Below are 18,405 nucleotides of genomic sequence, written 5' to 3' on the forward strand. Positions count from 1 at the left end.
TTACTCTCAAGTTTTTCTTTTTGTAAGATTGAAAAGAGCAATGTCCTATTTGCATCTCAGTTTAGGAACTGGTGGTTCACCGTTATCCACAGGCAAGACCTGGGAAGCCTTTCTATACAACTTGGACAGCCTGGCAACGGGGCAAGAAATGCATCAGGACAGTAGTGTTCAGAGACCAGTTTCATGGTATATAGATAAAAATGGAACAAAAGAGCTATCAGAGTTTTAAGCTCTCTTAACATTATTTTTTCAAATTCAGACAGGAATATAATGAGTGTCAAAGTTTTTTAAAGTTATAAAGCAAATGCAAAAATACAATGATTAGAGGAAGTGCAACAGGAGTCAGCATTGTCATCCAGTTTTGGAAGCTAAAGAGAAGACCCTGGTCTAGCAATTTTCCAGTGCTTTTTCTTTAACTTTCCATGAAGGGGACAGATTTGTGTGATCACTGGTTCTGCTTCTTTCACCTTTTACAGCTGTATTTTACAGCTGCATTTTAGGGCAGCACTTCACAGAAGCATAACTTTACTCACATCAGGAGTTATAACCAATGTACACAGCCAGAGAAACCGTGAGAATCTGAATAGACTGATCCAGTACATATCAATAATCACTGCAGGATCCGTGTCACTTTGTGTTATTTCCAGGTATTCAGCGAGACAGAAGCAGAGTCAGGACTTCTGTGAAGCACTTGTTGTGTGTATTTTCTGAGCAAGTTCTAACAAAACTTTAGCTTTCTAAAATGTGCACTTTCATTTTTCTCTATCAATAAGCAACAAACTGTTGCTTCTCTCTACACCCTTTGAATGAAAGTCTCCTTAGAGAGAGCTTATTTACCAGCAGCTGCTGCACAGTGGTATCCAAAATACCATGAAATGTTTTCCGATTCTAAGCGTGGGGACCTGCACGGTATCTTAGTTATTCCTGCACTGCAGCTTCACATCACACAGAGATATTTGATGAAAACACTATTTGGCATCTGTGGTCTCATTCCTTTCACCTTAAATTTGCTGAGATAAATTATCTCCCTATGTCCTCCCCTTCTATTCTTTGGAGAGGTCTAAGCTTGTGTTCTTCAAGGTCATAGGCTTGGGGGTATTTTTTGTACAGGAAAGAGTGACATTTATTAGAATCAGCTTGCATATGTCACCTATAATACCTAGCACAAAGATTACATGTTATTCTCATATCAGTATTTGCATACAGACATCTCAGCATGTACATACCATTTCTGAGTCATACCTATCTTTTTAGCTCCCTTTATAAAGTAATACAAAATTAACTACTGGCTTTTTTCTTTTTTTTTTTGAAAGAATGTAACTGCTCGTTCTGCGTATCCTTCCTTAGATCCTCCTCAAAGTACAGCAAAACTGCTTGCATACTAACAGAAAATTTCCATTCTTTCACTCCTTTTTAGCTATGAAAGCTGTTCTTCATTACTGTAGTTTTTCCCTTTATCTCTTCTCTGCCCTTTGTTTGTCTTTGATACTTAAGAGGGAAAGTCCAACCTTTCCTCACTATACAAACAGTTTCCATGCTATACTAACCACATGCTGCTATCTGGGCTTCTACAAGTAGCTTAAGAGATTTGAATAGCACCCATCAATCATCACCTTTACACCTCAGGGTTGAACTCAGAGGTTAGATATAAATGCCAACTAAACTTGGACAGCTTTTTAATTGACACCATGTGTGGGATTCATACTCTGTAGGTTTAAATAGGCAAAAAGTTAAGACCTTTCCCCCATCATCCCAGTTGGCTGCAGAGACTGTAGCTGTGGCATGCAGAGTCTGTGGTGTGCAGTGCACATCCAGGTTGCAGGATGGAGAAACCACACCAAAGATCAGCGCCCATTTGCAATGTTGTTGTAGCCGACCTTACTCTTCTCCTCACTAATATTCATGATGTGTTGCGTGGCAAACCGCTATACAAAACTAGCACCAATGTCATCGTGCCTTCTCAAGAAATCTTAGCCTTAATTCCACATGTCTAGCATCAGGTCAGTCAAAGTGGCAAAGTAGTTTTTTCATACTTTCCAAAGACAGAATTAATAATCACTGCCATAAATATATTAAGTAACTTTAATGCTGCTGAGCATAAGCCTTTGTTTTATACTTTCATCCATTATACTCCAGTGTAAATGTATTTTATACAATATGAAGTATTTTTAAAAGTATATGGCTCTAGATAAAATGTTCACAAAACAAGTTTCAATGCAAGTAGAGAATTAGCAAAAAAAAAAAAATCAGCCAGAGTACAAAATCTTTGGAAGGTAAAAATTTCAGAAAACAAGATATACGAAAACATCCCATTGCAGTAATTCAGGATGACCGAGTGGTTCCAGTAGTCAGAAGGGCTGCCACTCACTGCTTATGTCATCCCTAAGAACCTGTCCTGGGTCAGCAGGTACTGCAGGGTGCTACTGAGGGTGGCTGGCTCTCAGAGATCCTTGTACCTGACAAGTTTGATAAAGTAACCTTCATAGCAGACACCCTTGTTGGCTTAAGGAGGATGAGTAGGCCTGGGAATGAAGAAAGTCCTGTCTTCCCTTACCCAACCACTGCTGGTCTCTGCAGAATATCCAGGTGCACTGGTAAAATGTGGTGAGCAAGTTGTTTTATGAATGACAGGAAGCCTTTTTTCTCACAGGTTATCAATTTGGCACTATTCACAAAAGCAAAAATTACTTACTAGCATTATTAAAAAAAAAATTCACCATCTGCAAAACGGCCTGAGTGCTAGGGAGCCGAGCGCAATGCTATCATTTAGTTTTGTTAAATGAATTTTATATATCTCATATCGCATGTCATTATACAATAGGGATATTCAAGAAAGGCTCAATCAGACTTCATTTGTGCCAAAAGCAAACTGCATAGTGGGTGGACCGCTTTGCATTCCACTGCTTTCAGTAAGATGTTGCATAGGCATTTGTCCAAATAAAAACACCTTTACAACACTGCAGGTTTAGAATGCGACAAATAACACACTGCAAGAATTGAGGTCAGACATTATTCACCATTTGGTAAGATTCCATTCAAATGATACTGACTCACATAATAAGTAACAAATGCAGCACTTGAAGTAACAAAAACAAAGCTGTACTCCAAGAAAGTAAAACAGTGCAAGTATTCCTGTTAAACAAAAATATACCATGTATATACACACAACACAAATGCACTGTTTTGCTTTGCAGTATAAATAGATCTGATTAAGCTAAATTCCTAAACTAATGAACTACTGACTGACAGTCCCAAACAGTTTCCATCTACTAAGGAATACAGTAAGCTTTAAGGATCAGATGACCATGTCTGGATATGGCTATAAAAGAGTATCAAAAGATTTCACTGGATGGATATTTAAATTATTTTCTCTGTACATCAAAGTTAATAATGCAGATACAAACTAGGTATCCCAAAGTCAGCTTGGGCTCTGATCATGCATGGAGCAGCACACAGAAAACCCATAACTCTACAAGGAGCCTCAAGGCTCTGCCTGTGGGGAATGCACTGTAATGCTGCAAAATACTTAAGGCCCTTTTAGCTGCCTATGCAGTTAACATGTTGGTTTAGTTTTCATTTTCCTCCTCTTCTGATTTATGCTAATGACATATCTGTTTATCCCTGAATACTGTAATACCATACAATGAGTATACTTCTAACGAGTACACAATAAAAGTAAAAATTAGAAAGGGAAGAGATGGAAACTTGTTTTCTGTTAAGGAAATCCTGATTAGGACTTGTTTGCATTTCAGCACTTTAAAACAGATTTTAAGCAAAAAGTCTTTTTGGAATTAGATTACAGTAAAACAGACAAGTAGCACTTAATTTGATCTGAAGTGGAACGCTCAGGCATTAACCTCTCTTCAACTGCTATAGCCTCCATCTCCTTAATGCCAGGGCTGTGCTGCAGCCATAACAAACAGCTGTTGCAAAGGCAAAAATCTAGAGGAGGAGCAGGGAAAAAAAGAAGAAAAAAGAAAAAAGTGAATCACACATTATATTGCTTTACATTTTTTTCCATTCTAAACAAATACAGGAACACACATGATTCAAAAGTTACCTCCCCCAGCCAAAATGCTTAAGGTAACGACAAGTTTGGGATCCTCTGAAATTTTTTCATGAACCTCTCTGTTACAACCCCATGTTACGGCTTTTAATTTGCTTGCTTCAGAAGACGTTTTGAAATAGAGTATGAAACAGAATGTCTGCATAAGTTATGGTACAAAGTAATCGTGTGTGTGTACACCACGTATTTCGGTTTTATCTAGGCTAATCAAACATTAATCTCAGATTTGTTTCCAAATGAATGCCTTTAGCAGCAAACAACTAAGAAGACACCCCTCTAAACAGCAGAACTCTTTTACTTGCAGAAATATAGCAGGAGCTTCAAATCTGGCCTCCGTGACCAGCCAGCCAGCCATTAGAACAACTTCCTGAGAAACGCCAGGAAGTTGCTGTTGCTCAAGAACTGAACTGAATAGATTTGAACTGAAGGTCATGCCACAGCAAACTTGAATATATAATGTAAACCAGAAGGAAGAATTGAGAAACTGAAATGCTGAAAGTTTCTCATCTTGTCCAGTGCTAACAATGGATTCTGTCTCTGAGAACATACGAATTCAGTCATGTAATAACAACCTATCCCTTGCTTTCCATACAAGTGTTAATTTGACAATTAAAGCTTTGAATAGATGCTACACCATAGAACTATCACCCATCTATAAAATGAACATATATACTTTTAATCACAGTATACAAAAGTAATTTTAACAGATAAAATGTTAGCAATCTTTTTTCTTTTTTTTTTTCTTCCACATAGATCACAGGACTGTTTTAATGAAGTGTTTCAAAGGATTACAATCTTCTTCTGTATGTCCTGACGTTCTGATTATATTCTTTGGGAAAAAATGCAAAGACACTAAAGACTACAGTTATCTGATTCACCATTTCCCAGCATCTCTTAATTAAAATACTAAGGCAAGTTACAAAAGAGTCTCCTCCTTCCCTATCTTGACAGGGATTTGAGGGGACTGAATACTCCCTTGGAAAAATAGTATGGAAGGGGGAAAGGATCTCTTGGAGTCCCCAGTATCCTGTCATCAGACAAAATGACTCAAGTGACCATATATTCAATGGGATATGAACACTCTGAATAAGGATTGAAGAGCTACACTTAAGGGCAGAATTTGAGACACTTACTTAGTATAAAACCCTCCCTTAGTTCAGGCACAGCTATGAGACACCACCTCTGCCCTTGTGCCATATGGCCATACAGGGATGTGCTCGAGTGTTTACTGGGAAGTGGGTAATGGTGAGGCACTCTGGATGTGGAGACTGACATGCTCACCTCACCCCTTCAGAGACTAGCTTGCCAAAGCAAAAGGCCTTTCCTTTTTATTCTCCTCTTGCAGGCAGAATGTGAACCTTACACTTTACGTTCACCTGTTTTTATCTTAAAACGAACTGAAGGTGTTTACTGTGCAAAATTTATGGTGTATTTCGTTTTAAGGACAACAGATACCCACAGAGGGCTTTAGAAGCTTAATAAATATATACAGTTCCCCGAGATATGCAAGACCCTCTGGGTGGTACAAAAAAATTAAGAACAGTAGTTTCAGTTCTTTAAGTTAAGCCTACTGGCACACCCCTACTTGCCCTTCAGGAGCCCAGCCAGGGAGAAAGCTAGAGCCTGGTGTATTTTCTGACTCAGCTATGCACACCCACCTCACCAGATACAGTGATTCAGTGATGATGTAACTACAGTGACAAAAATGCAATCTGAGCTTAGGCTACCAATAAAGCACTCTAATCGTTGCCATAAGAGACAGAAGGGCTCTTACAGATAACTTTCATGCCAGGTGTAGTAAGTATGTATCTGGAGCTTCACACAGAGCTAGCCCAAGGTATTTTTCCCCATGGCATGTTCATGACTATCTAAATGGTATAAAAAAAGCAACTGAAAGTTTGAGGACAGGCATGAAATTCACCCCTGACACTTTGATGAAGGCTCAGTTATTACCTTTTTTTTTCCTATTCTAATAACCAACATTGCTTTTACAAAATATCTCATCTAAAAATTATAAGCTGTACTGATCATGTACTTAAAACGCTACAGCGAAGAGTAGCAACTGAGCACCTATCACATTAGCATTAGCTTATTCCAATATTTTTTGCACATCACTGTTAGACACTATTTGCTGCTCTCAAAGACAATCCTTTCTCTCACAGCTCCTCCTTCTATTCTGTGAAGTTCCCAAGTTGAACGGTTGGCTACAAGGGCTTACAACAGATTTCTGTTCCCCAGATACAAATATATGAAATACATACCGAAGCTGCTATGCTTATGTTATATTCATGATCAGCTAGAATCTTTTCTTGTGAGGTGGAATTGAATTTGCGGGGAAAGTGATGCAGAGATGTAGTTGCTGCTTGCAGTAGAAAAGCTCCAAAATAAAAGACAAAAGTAGCCCCATGGAAAAGAAAATCCTGAAAAGCAAATAACAGAATCAGTCTGGGCTGCAATACATACCTAATTCTTCTAGTCTCAGTACAAATGAAACCCAACACTGAAACATGAAACGAGCACTGATAACAACAACTTTCGATAAGCAGTGTTAAATCCATCTAAGAGCTTAACCTGGGCATATTTTCACGGCTGCTTGCAATTATAAGCAACTAACTAACATAATTAGTGATAAAGGGCAACTCTCCCCAAAACCTGCATTCTTTCAAATTAAGAGGCACGTGCTCATCTACATGTACATACGCTGACTTTTAGATCACTTTAAAGCTATAACAGTTTACAGAACTCTCCCTTCATACAGCTTAGATAAAAAAGAAGGGAAATACAGGCCAACTTTATCACAATTTCAGCAGTACAATACAAGCTTGCAGTTCCCCAAATCCCTTCTCAGCTATAACCTAAGGTCCAGAAGTTGCCCCTCCCTGCTGAAACTTTGCTTCCGTAAATGCCCAGAAACACCTCAGCCTTGACACAGCTACAGTTTACTTCTCGATACAATCAGAATCCAAGAACTAAGGTATTTCCTCAACTCTCTCTGACTTGGCTCTACCAAAATACAGTAGAATCATAGAATCTTTGGGTTGGAAGGGACCTTTAAAGGTCATCTAGTCCAACCCCCCTGCAGTGAGCAGGGACATCTTCAACTAGATTGGGTTGCTCAGAGCCCCGTCCAGCCTGACCTTGAACGTTGCCAGGGATGGGGCATCTACCACCTCTCTGGGAAACCTGGGCCAGGGTTTCACCACCTTCATTGTAAAAAATTTCTTCCTCGGGTATAGTCTAAATCTACATTCTTTTAGTTTAAAACCATCACTCCTTGTCCTATCGCTACAGGCCCCGATAAAAAGTCTGTCCCCATCTTTCTTACAAGCCCCCTGTTAAGTACTGGAAGGCTACAATAAGGTCTCCCCAGAGCCTTCTCTTCTCCAGGCTGAACAACCCCAAGTGTCTCAGCCTGTCCTCACAGCAGAGGTGTTCCATCCCTCTGATCATTTTTGTGGCCTCCTCTGGACCCGCTCCAGCAGGTCCATGTTTTTGCTGTGCTGAGGGCTCCAGAGCTGGACGCAGGACTCCAGGTGGGGTCTCATCAGAGCGCAGTAGAGGGGCAGAATCCCCTCCCTCGACCTGCTGGCCACGCTGCTTTGGATGCAGTCCAGGATATGGTTGGCATTCCAGGCTGCGAGCGCACATTGCCAGCTCATGTCCAGCTTTTCTTCCACCAGTAACCCCAAGTCCTTCTCGGCAGGGCTGCTTTCAATCCCTTCATCCCCCAGCCTGTACTGATACCAGGGGTTGCCCTGACCCAGGTGCAGGACCCTGCACTTGGCCTTGTTGAACCTCATGAGGTTCATGTGGGCCCATTCCTCGAGCTTGTCCAGGTCCCTCTGGATGGCATCCTGTCCCTCAGGTGTGTCAAATGCACCACTCAGCTTGGTGCCATCTGCAAACTTGCTGAGGGTGCACTTGATCCTACTGTCTATGTCATGATGAAGATATTACAGAGTACTGGTCCCAATATGGACCCCTGAGGGACACCTTGTCACCAATTTCCATCTGGACATTGAGCTGCTGACCACCACCCTCTGGGTGTGACCATCCAACCAATTTGTAATTTGGAAGTACTTCATGATACTGTGGAATAAAAAGCCTGAGACTTGAGAGGATGGGAGTTTGGGTTTACTTTAAATATGCTTCTCTGCTGGCCTTCTCTATGCGATTCCCTCCTCTGTGGTGAATGCTAGCTGAACACAAGGTGTACATATCTAACTCTCATTTCTGGATTCTATTACTGGAGCGCATGAAAAAGCAGCTCTGGTGCCTAAATCTCTTTGCGGGTTGTATTTCAGAGTCCAGTGTTCCACACAGCAAGATCCAAGACATGTTCCAGTACAGTTTTAAAATGTCTAAAATATTCTTCCAACATCTCCTTCTGTTGCTGAGTCTGCAAAGCTGACATTTGCACTGCACTCAGTTCCTGAGTCCATACAACATATACTTTGTTCCTATAGCTATGCAAGTCTGCAAAAGCCATAGACACATTTTTTAAAATTATACACAAGTATATTGATGATACCCATGTTATACAGTCTATCTCCAGCACTAATGAATTCTGTATGCACTTTTAATTCACTTGAGTGCAATGGACTACCAGTATGACAAGGGTGAAAATGCAGGTTTTGTGGGAGTCCATCACAACAGCAGACAGCATTCATATCTGCTAGAAATTACTGTGCAACATCCTTACCTACTGACTGACTGATATTGTGCTGCTTTTGGCTGGGATAGAGTGGGTTTTCTTCATAGTGCCTAGTATGGGGCTACGTTTTGGATTTGTACTGAAAACAGTGCTGATAACACAGGAATGTTTCCATTATTGCTGAGCAGTGCTTACAGAGTCAAGGATGTTTCTGCTCTTCGCCCCACCCCACCAGCGAGCAGGCTGGGGGTACACAAGAAGCTGGGAGGGGGCACAGCTGGGACAGCTGACCCCAATGGACCAAAGGGATATTCCATACCATACAACATCATGCTCAGCATATAAAGCTGGGGGGAGAAGAAGGAAGGGGGGTCGTTCAGAGTGATGGCGTTTGTCTTCCCAAGTAACCGTTATGCGAGATGGAGCCCTGCTTCCCTGGAGATGGCTGAACACCTGCCTGCCCATGGGAAGTGGGGAATGTATTCTTTGCTTTGCTTGTGTGCGCGGCTTTTGCTTTCCCTGTTAAACTGTCTTTGTCTCAATGCACGAGTTTTCTCACTTTTACTCTTCCAATTCTCTTCCCCGTCCCACCAGGGGGGAGTGAGCGAGTGGCTGCGTGGTGCTGAGTTACTGGCTGGGGTTAAACCACAACAGATATCAAAGTAAGAATGTGCTACATTTCCCTGTTTAGAGAATTGTTTCTTCATAGATGTGAGATTTTCTTTTTATTGAAAGAATTTTCTTTTCAAACTCCTCAGTTGTTCCACATTTAATAGCAGCTAAAGCTACTTATATCACAACCTAGTCAATTTTGCTAAGTTATGATATAAGCTGCTACTACAATTTCCCATTCCACTTTAACCAGGAAATAATTTCTTCTTAATTAAGAATCATTTGATCATTTAAGGTTAGGTCATAGAGGGTACTCCATTTCTTAATGTCTGCTAATTACTGGCAATCCAAGTTCTGGCAAAACAGCTGCAGTAATTCCCAACTTCTGGTTTTCCATCCTGGCTGGGTTGTTGGGTTTTTTTGGTTTTGTTTTTTTAAAAACAATTACTTCTTCTTGGAGTATCACCAGGAGACCCCACTGACATCAACAGAACTGAGAAGATAAGGGGGCAGAGGGTGGCTTCCTGACCTAGCTGGACAGCCTTTATGTGCTAGGCTTGCCAGATCTCAAGCTTTGGGCATAAGACACGTTCCCTCAGTCTCCACTTTGCAGTAACATCTCTACCTCATAGAGAAAAATAGTAGGGACCCACTCCAGCATGAGAGCGCTGAAGCATCAGAGAAGCTGCAGAGCTCTGCTGTGGCTGGGGGAGGCACTTCTCCCCACCAGACCCTTACTGTTGTGGCTTCCCCCTGCTCACTTGAGCTGGCAGCCAGACATATGCATCTTTCATGCTACCGCCTACGCGCACCATGTCAGACTGCATGCAGGTGCGTGTTCATGGTGTGACAGATACTGGACCCCGTGTCATGGCCTGACATACCCATTTCATAGCACAGGATTCCAGCAAATTGAAAGGTCTGTGTAAACCCATGGGCAAGCAAGGACATCCATTTTTTCTTGGGCTGCTAAGTACCTGGTGTGCCACTATGTCAGTGTTACCAGCTGTACACTTTTGGCACCACTGCTCATGAAGGAGAACAAGTAGCTCCATGAGGAAGACAGTGCTGACTGCATACAGGAGAGGTATTTTCAGAAGACAAACTCTTTCATTTCCTTCATTCTCCTGCCAAACCCTCTAATTTCCTTCTCCTGCCAGCAATTACAGTGAAGCTATGTAGCATCAGTAAGGTTTCACATTCATATGGTTATGGTTTCTGGGACCAAAAAACCCAAGATCTTACAAGGGAGGGTTTTTTGGTTTTTAGTAATTGTTAGCATGGTGCCTAACTCTCCCTTGCCTCCACACTTGCATAATCATTGAAACCTCTTACAAAGTGTATGTAAAACACTACCAGATCTGCGTGATATGTTAGTTCACATCTAATTTTGTTAATGAGTGTGTTGTGAGTCAGGCTGTAAAGGACAGTATTTGTCATACCATCTGGTTTAATACAGTGACGCACAGTGATGTACCTCCATAAGATCCATATTTTCCCTCATCTTTTCACTGTATAGCATCTCATAAGTATCTATATTAGTATCAGTGATAAGGTATTACCAAATACAAAGCTGTCAGAATCCCATGCTATTTTTCAAACTTACATTTAAACTCCTGGAGTCTTGAACCACATTTGTTCATGAATCTCTACATGAAGCTATAGTACTCCAATATAACTAAGCCATGACTCCTCCCATTTTATACCTTATTTAATGACCTGTAGCTTCTGAGTTCTATTATATATTTAATTTATGAAATAGCAAAACACATGTATTTATCTAAATACATGCCAACCTAAAACAAACAGGTATGCCTTTTTATTTTATAGTAATAAAAATAGTTTTAGTGCTTATAGTAATTACTTATTTGCAACAGAAGGTAAAAAATCCTTGTGAAGTGCTGTTAAAGAGGTTATAGAACATCTGAGTACCCAAAAGTAGTGGTCAAATGATCTGTTTAATGTTATTTTTTCGACAGCTGGAAAGGGATGGATTTCAGCTACAATGTTAGAGATAAACTAATTCACTCTGCATTTATTTAAGATGTTAACTTAGTTATGATATGTTTTTAGACTGTTATAGAGTCCCCCAGATGCAGCTTTTATACAACTCGTAGCAATTTCCCCACATAGAAAGTTTTTCAGTATTTTATCATATAGAAGGGGACAAGATTAACAGTACAACAAATCACTGCCAGCATGAAGTAGCCAATGTGTAAGACACGCTTACACAGTTGTTATAAGATGAACATTTGTATAGCATTTTCAATCTATAAAAGGCTATGCCCTCACCCAGCAACTCTTAAATGGTGCGTGATTGTAAATTGGCAAACAGTTTCAATGAAACCCAGGACACTATTAATTTACTGAAGTTATGCACACGCTCAAGGGCTTTGTTGCATCATAACTTGTGAGGATGTCGCAGTATAAATCCCTGTAAAGACCTCTGTAATTGTAACTCATTATTAGCCTAATTACTGCCTGTACCATGCTGGAAAGCTGACACTGTATGTATGTGTATATGCTATCAAAGTGCTAAAGTTTGTTTTAATAGAATCCAGTCTGTTACCACTGATGGGCTCTGAAGTTATCAGTTAGAGCCCCAAACTCACAAAGCTCTATGATTTGCTTGAAATACTTTTTGTTTTATGGGGCTGTCCATGAAAAACTTGAACAGATAAATAACCACAGATGTTGATACTGAAGCACACAATTCCAGCTAAAAGAAAAGTGTCAGTAAGAAAATTAAGCTGCACAGGAGGAAGGTGAAGATGATCAGCAGTTACAAACAGCCATACTTCAATACTTTATAAGTTCTGGTCCTTTTGGAAGATTTCTTGGAAATTCCCATTCTGATCACAGTTTTGGCTTTACTTCTAGTAATATGAGAGAGTGTGATACCATCTCGTGCTCAAGTACTTGAGCACTAAAAACTCCAAGTAAAAAACAGTTACTGACAACAAAGGAGTACATAAATTAGCTGTCAATAACCGGAGGTATCCATGTGGTTGGTAAAAACTGGAGTCAACAGCTTCCCTTTTTTAATAGGAAGGTACAGTCTGTGAGAACTACTGGCACAAGCCATAGCAATCCATTACAGCAAGAATCAAGTCTTGTCTTCACAATTAAGGAAAGCTGAGCAGAGAATAATGATGTCTCACCAGGCTTCCTCTAAGAAAGACAAATGTTAAGTGTCCTAAAAAGATGTCAAGACACTGCTGGTTATGCTGTCTTTGACAGCCACTCACTAGTGCTGCCCTAGCTTTAAGGAATTGACCCAAAAGTCAGCTGAAGACTTTCTTCAGAACCGGAGGAGACTTCCTGGGTGCTTTAGTCCAGTCTGTGATATCTCAGACAACCACATCACACAATGTGTTCACAAATGTATCACTTCCTTTACAATATTAGATGTACCTCTCTACCCCCCATTATTCACAGGGTATTACTACCACTTCTCTAATAGTCAGAAAATATTTTCCGAATTCCAGTCCACAATTATTTCTGGCCATTTAAACCAATTTGTTGTCATGCCTTGTTAAACTAGTCCTCTTCCTGCCACTCATGCATTTTATGCGCTCATAGAAGACAACTATACTTCTTCAATCAGTTTCAAAACCTGGCCTTTTTCAGCTGCCATCATAAAACAGGTCCTGTATTTTCTCTGTCATCCTTGTAGCCCTACTCTTTCTTTTTCCAGTTTTGAATTCCTCTGTTTTGAAAAACCTTCTGCTAAAACAGAAGGCCAGACATTAAGACTTAGGATCAGTACTTCTCATTAAAAGATTTTCAGTTTATAAAACAAAGGGAATCCTTAAATAAAGAAAAAAAATCTTACCGTCTGGTTCCAGTTGACAGCAATTCTATTTGCATAACCGAAGAGGAACACACACAGGAACACAATGGACAAGAACCACGCAGTCACCGCTACAAACATTACCCATCCCTGCAGCAGCGGCAGTGGAATTCGGGTAGAAGCTACCAAAATCCAGACTATTGTTCCAAACAGCTGCAGGGAAAGGAACACATACAGTCAACCAAGAGATAACTTTTATTCAGTTCTTTCTGCCTAAGAACTAATATCACACATCAACACGTCCTCAGATTACTTTTAGGAACCAAGAGGAAACACTTCAAAAGTACTCAGTGAGCCCAAGTGCCATTCTCAGAAATGATAGGCACTAAGTGGCAGTAAGACAAAGCCACTCTGAAATTCTTAAAAGATCTTAAAGTAGTCTTGAAAATGGGATTTATGAACCCAGGTGACTTTTGAGTGCTGCTGCTGCAAATTTTACCCTTATTTCCATTTTGAGGGAAATACAAGAAATGTGAAAACACGGTTCACACATACATATACAAATCTATATATACTAAAGTTAGCATGACAAGGATGTACATCAGATGCGGATTCAATCACATAAGGTTTAGTTTTGTAGTCCTAATCAGAGGAGATACAGAAAAGAGATTAAACCGCATCCTCCTTTTCAACTCATTTGTAATAAAATGCTGAAAGAGAACACATTAAGCGATAAAGTGAAAGAGAAAACTAGAATGCAGAATAAGGCAAGTTGTAAATTATGTTGTGAATTATCACAACCTGGGAAGAATTCAGCACCGCCAATTTTCTTTTCGGCATACTGATCACACTGAATGAGCCGTGGGGATGCTGTGCTATGATGGGCTGATGGAGAATTTACGTACTCTAAGGCTTGCCTGGTTTAATCAACTCTTGACCAAAAGAAGGGTACTATCTCTCACAGCAAATCCCGCCTCTTTATAAAAAAAGGATAACTGGAGAAAATGGTAATTGCCATCTGCAGTACGTTCATTTATTATGGAAAGAATTAATTTCATAATCCAGCCTGCTGTGCAGTGACAGCTACAATCAATTTCCAAGCAAGTTACTGCTTTCCTGCTTAAGCCCTACAGATTTACAATGACAAAGTCAGTTTCAGTTTCAAACCACATTTTCAGACCCAGAGACCTTTCTTTTGAATCAAGGTTGGATGCCAGATACCTTTCAAAAGATGCCTGCTATAAAATTTGTTGGTTCCTTTCTTGTGTTATATTGCAGCAGCATGTATGTAAAGATGCATTGCTAATCTCAGTTCAAAACTCCCAAGGGACTTGTTATGTATTAGCCTTCACGTTGTTCTCTAGGGTTCCTTTTTTAGCTGCTGTGAAGAACCAAACTTTCTCTAGTTTCACAAGACTGCAGGTGCAAACCTGCTACTCGGAGACCAGATTGTGATGGCCAGTGAGGAAGCAGAAGGGATAGCAAAAAGTGTCTGTTAAACAAAAGGTAAAGACACAGGAAATGTTTTCAGTATTTTGAATGTGCAACCTTGTAGGCTTCTTTAAAAATAAATTTAGAAATCTACTGTCGAGACTGCTAATCTCAGTGCCCACTGTTAATGCCATTTCCCTCATACTACACTGTCCACTTCAGCTGGGCTATCAGATGTATTACAGGTTGGCCAACCTAATTAACCTTTTGTCCCTACTGACTCAGGGCCTGATTTAGCACCTGGACTCGTGCTCTGAGCTCTTTGCTCGGGTACAGTTTTATAGCTTGCAGGGTAGGATCCATCTCACAGACTAAGACCCAAGCAGTACTCAGCTCTGACACAAAGAAAAAAAATAATAAATAAATCATTGAATCATAGAATAGTTTGGGTTGGAAGGGACTTTCAAAGGCCTGCAATGAGCAGGGACATCTTCAACTCCATCAGGTTGCTCAGAGCCCCGTCCAACCTGACCTTGAATGTTTCCAAGGATGGGGCATCTCCCACCTCTCTGGGCAACCTGGGCCACTGCTTCACCCCTCTCATAGCGGAAAATTTCTTCCTTGTATCTAGTCTAAATCTACCCTCTTTCAGTTTAAAAAAAACTTGATTGTTCAATCTCAGATGAGTTCTGCCAAGGTTTTTGTTTTGTTTTGTTTGTTTCTCCTACTAATCAGTGCCACAGCTCTGCAGAGCCTCACACTCAGCCTTGGCTCAAAGGTCCTCAGCCTGCTGTACACCGGCAAGACCTTACGCACACGTGAAATTAAACACACTGGTAGGAGTTGCACAGCACCCGTAACGCGCACACAGGCACAAACCAGTACAACTCTCCACGGTGGGTTACGGGGTGTGGGACCCTGCGTGGCTCAACGTCCTCGACAACTTTAACAACGCCGGTGAAACCCATCTCCACGGGCCCGCCGGTGCCGCAGCGCCGGGCCGAGGTGAGCAGCACGCCGGGGCAGGCCGGAGGGAGGGGGGACGCGTCCCGCTGCCCTTCCTGGCACAGCCCCGCGTCCCACACGCCGGAGCGGAGCAGCCCGGCGGCTCCCCGCGGCCTCCCGCACCTTTCCCGCTCACAAAATGGCAGGTGAGGGGCGCGGGCGACGCGGGGCTGCAGCTCGGCCGGCCCCGGGCGGAGGCGCGTCCCCCTCGGCTCCGGGCGCCGCCACCTGCGCGGGAAGGAGGCGGGCCCAGGGCAGCGGGGCGCGGACGGGAGGGAGAAGCGCGGGGAAGCCGGCGGCCGCCCGTCGTCGTGTGTCCCCCCCCCCCGCACTCACGATCTCCAGGAAGATGACGGCTCCCGAGTAGGTGCGCAGGATCTCCAGGCCGGAGGGCAAAGTGACCCGGGGGGGCGGGAAGTAGGCAGCGGGGTTGGGAGGCGGCGGCATGGACGAGGCTCCCCTGGGCAACATGTTGCTGTGGAGGCGGCGGCTGCTGCTGCTGCCACCGAGCGCGGTGGGGACGGCCGAGCCGCGGCCAGATGGGAGAGGAGGAGGCGGCGGAGGGAGCAGGTGCGGCCGAGCCTGTGCGCACCGCCCCGGCCGCCGCCCTCCTGCCCGCCCCGCCGCCGGATCCGCCCCGCCGCCTCGCCTCGCCCGGGGCCGGGCGGCGGGGCCCTGCCCCGCTTCGCCGCGCCCGCCCTGGGCAGGCGGGGCGGTTTGTCCCGGCCGAGGGCCGTGGCCGGTGGTCGAACGGGCGGGGGGTCGCTGCGCCTCGGGCCGGGCCGCCCCGCCCCGGAGCCGTGCCGCCCCGCTCCGGAGCCGTGCCGCGGCCGGCCGGCGGCTGTCGACGTCCCCGGGAGCGCTGTGCGTGCTTGCAGTGGGGCGCAGCGCTCCTCGATCGCAAGTCCCGAGTCAGATCCAGCCAGACTTAGGGCGTTGTTTCCTAATGCCGGTTCGCAAAAGGTTGTTATTTACCTTCTGGTTACAGATATTTCAGGCTTCAAAATGACGAGATTGCACTTTTTTTTAAGGGACCGCCTAGGTTGTCCATTCAGAATAACCAAAAACGTTTCACGTGTCTTTTTCGTTCAGTCTGACTCAACCGTGCACAACTACTTGAAGAGAAAATGTTTGATTGCTGTAAAAGTTTTGGGAGGGTGAGGGTCTAGAAAGGTACATGTTCATCAGACCGCTACACTTCATTTTCTCATGCTTCTTAGTATACCTTCCCCAGATGAAGGATGTGGCAGTTCTGTTATTTCTCCTTGTGTGGCTTAGGATGGGGTGTCCTGTCGGTGGGATGATGAAGAACAGTTTCACCAGTGTTATCCCACGCAGTGTTTCTGAGTGTTTATTCTCAACATACACAGCTGCGATTTTAAAGGTTGAATTTTAAGAAGGTTTCATGTAAGTCTATGCAGCAGGCTCCAGAGATTGAACCAACTAGGGTGTTAATGTTGTGTTTCTTTATTTTTAGATGCATATTGTATCTCAGTTGTGCTTTTGCAATGACAAGAAATGACTCAGCCTGAGACGCCTGTCTTCCTCACCCCAATCCAAGCTCTAGGTGGGGAGCAGTTGTCTCCTCTAAACACAACTCATCCGGGCTTCCAGCATACCTAGTACATAAATAGGTTTAGGACACTCCTAAAATGCGGTGATAGCTGCTTAGCTTTGAAATCATGGCTTCTAAAGGAGGGATATTCCTTCTTGTGCTCTCTCCTCATCCCTACACCCCTTGTAGCTGGATACCTCTTGCACTCTTAAGAAGTGGGAGATGTGGGATTGAATCCCCATTAGGCTAAGGAAGGCACTGAGCCTGGCCTCCCCTCTTTTCTGAGTGCTTTACCCCATTGGTTATCTGATGAGGCAATATTCCTCCTCTGTACCTATTTTAAAAGCAAACCTTGTGTCCCATCAATTTATCTTCAGGAAGGGGCTCCAGGCTCTGAAGGCACATGCCTACAGGTCCTGATTTGTGTGTGTTTTGGAAGGGAATGGGATTCAGACTTGTGTCTAAGTGATTAGGTGTAGGTGGTTTGTTCTTGGGGTTGCATTCTGGAGACCACATGTCCAATTAATTTCACAGTCTGGCCCTAAATCTGTTGAGCTTGCCCTGTAGAGGGAGAAATCTGAGTGGGTGGAAAACTGGGTTGATCAGTTTATGATTTGGAACAAGAAATGTGATTATCCTTATCATATACAGAGGAAGAACAAATAACACTTGGTCATAAACATTTCCAGTTTTATTATCCAGCCACGCAATTAATCTGTGTGAACGCCAGCAGCACTGGATTTTACTGATGATTACATACCATGTGCAGTCTTTTTTTCTTGCTTGTAAATACCATTAATTTTAACCTGCACATTCCTTTTAACACTGATTTTCTTGAATTTTAGTAGGTTTTCACAATAAAGTCTAGGTTTCCTTGTATACACAATCAATTTATGGCAGTACTTTTTCCTAAATCCTAATCATTTAAATGAAGGTAGCTGTTTAATTTATTTTTACTGTGTTTGGGCAGGATGCGCTACAATGCCATGTGGGATTCTTTATATACTGATTCATATACTGTTTGAATCTTTAAAAATTTGGATTCTTTAAGAGATTAGTATGAGGATTGCGTTTTTAAGTTTCCATGGCAAAAACACATGTTTGTGTTGGACTGCTTTTTACTAGCATTTTTTCGTAACTAATTGCATCTTGGCATGTTACGAGGTAAACTAATGATGCTGCTTCGAGTCCACCAGAGTCAACAAGCAGACAGAAGTGTATTGATTCACTGTACATAGGAGGGTCTGTCTATACAACCAAAAGGATTAAGAACTTCTTAAATAACTGTT

The 18,405-nt window shown here is 42.6% G+C and overlaps 1 protein-coding gene across 1 annotated transcript; it reads right to left on the reverse strand.

Annotated features, from left to right (window-relative positions):
• Positions 1 to 3,590: 3,590 nt before the first annotated feature.
• Positions 3,591 to 16,197, reverse strand: MAL2 (mal, T cell differentiation protein 2). Its single transcript, XM_082015251.1, has 4 exons — positions 15,898 to 16,197; positions 13,168 to 13,338; positions 6,328 to 6,486; positions 3,591 to 3,942 (listed from the first exon to the last, which is right to left on the reverse strand). Exons 1-4 carry the CDS (start codon positions 16,030 to 16,032, stop codon positions 3,871 to 3,873), a joined length of 537 nt encoding a protein of 178 aa, XP_081871377.1. The 5' UTR covers positions 16,033 to 16,197; the 3' UTR covers positions 3,591 to 3,870.
• Positions 16,198 to 18,405: the final 2,208 nt, after the last annotated feature.

This window comes from Phaethon aethereus (genome assembly GCF_964289735.1).
Source record: "Phaethon aethereus genome assembly, chromosome: 2".
In the NCBI taxonomy this organism is placed as follows: domain Eukaryota; kingdom Metazoa; phylum Chordata; class Aves; order Phaethontiformes; family Phaethontidae; genus Phaethon; species Phaethon aethereus.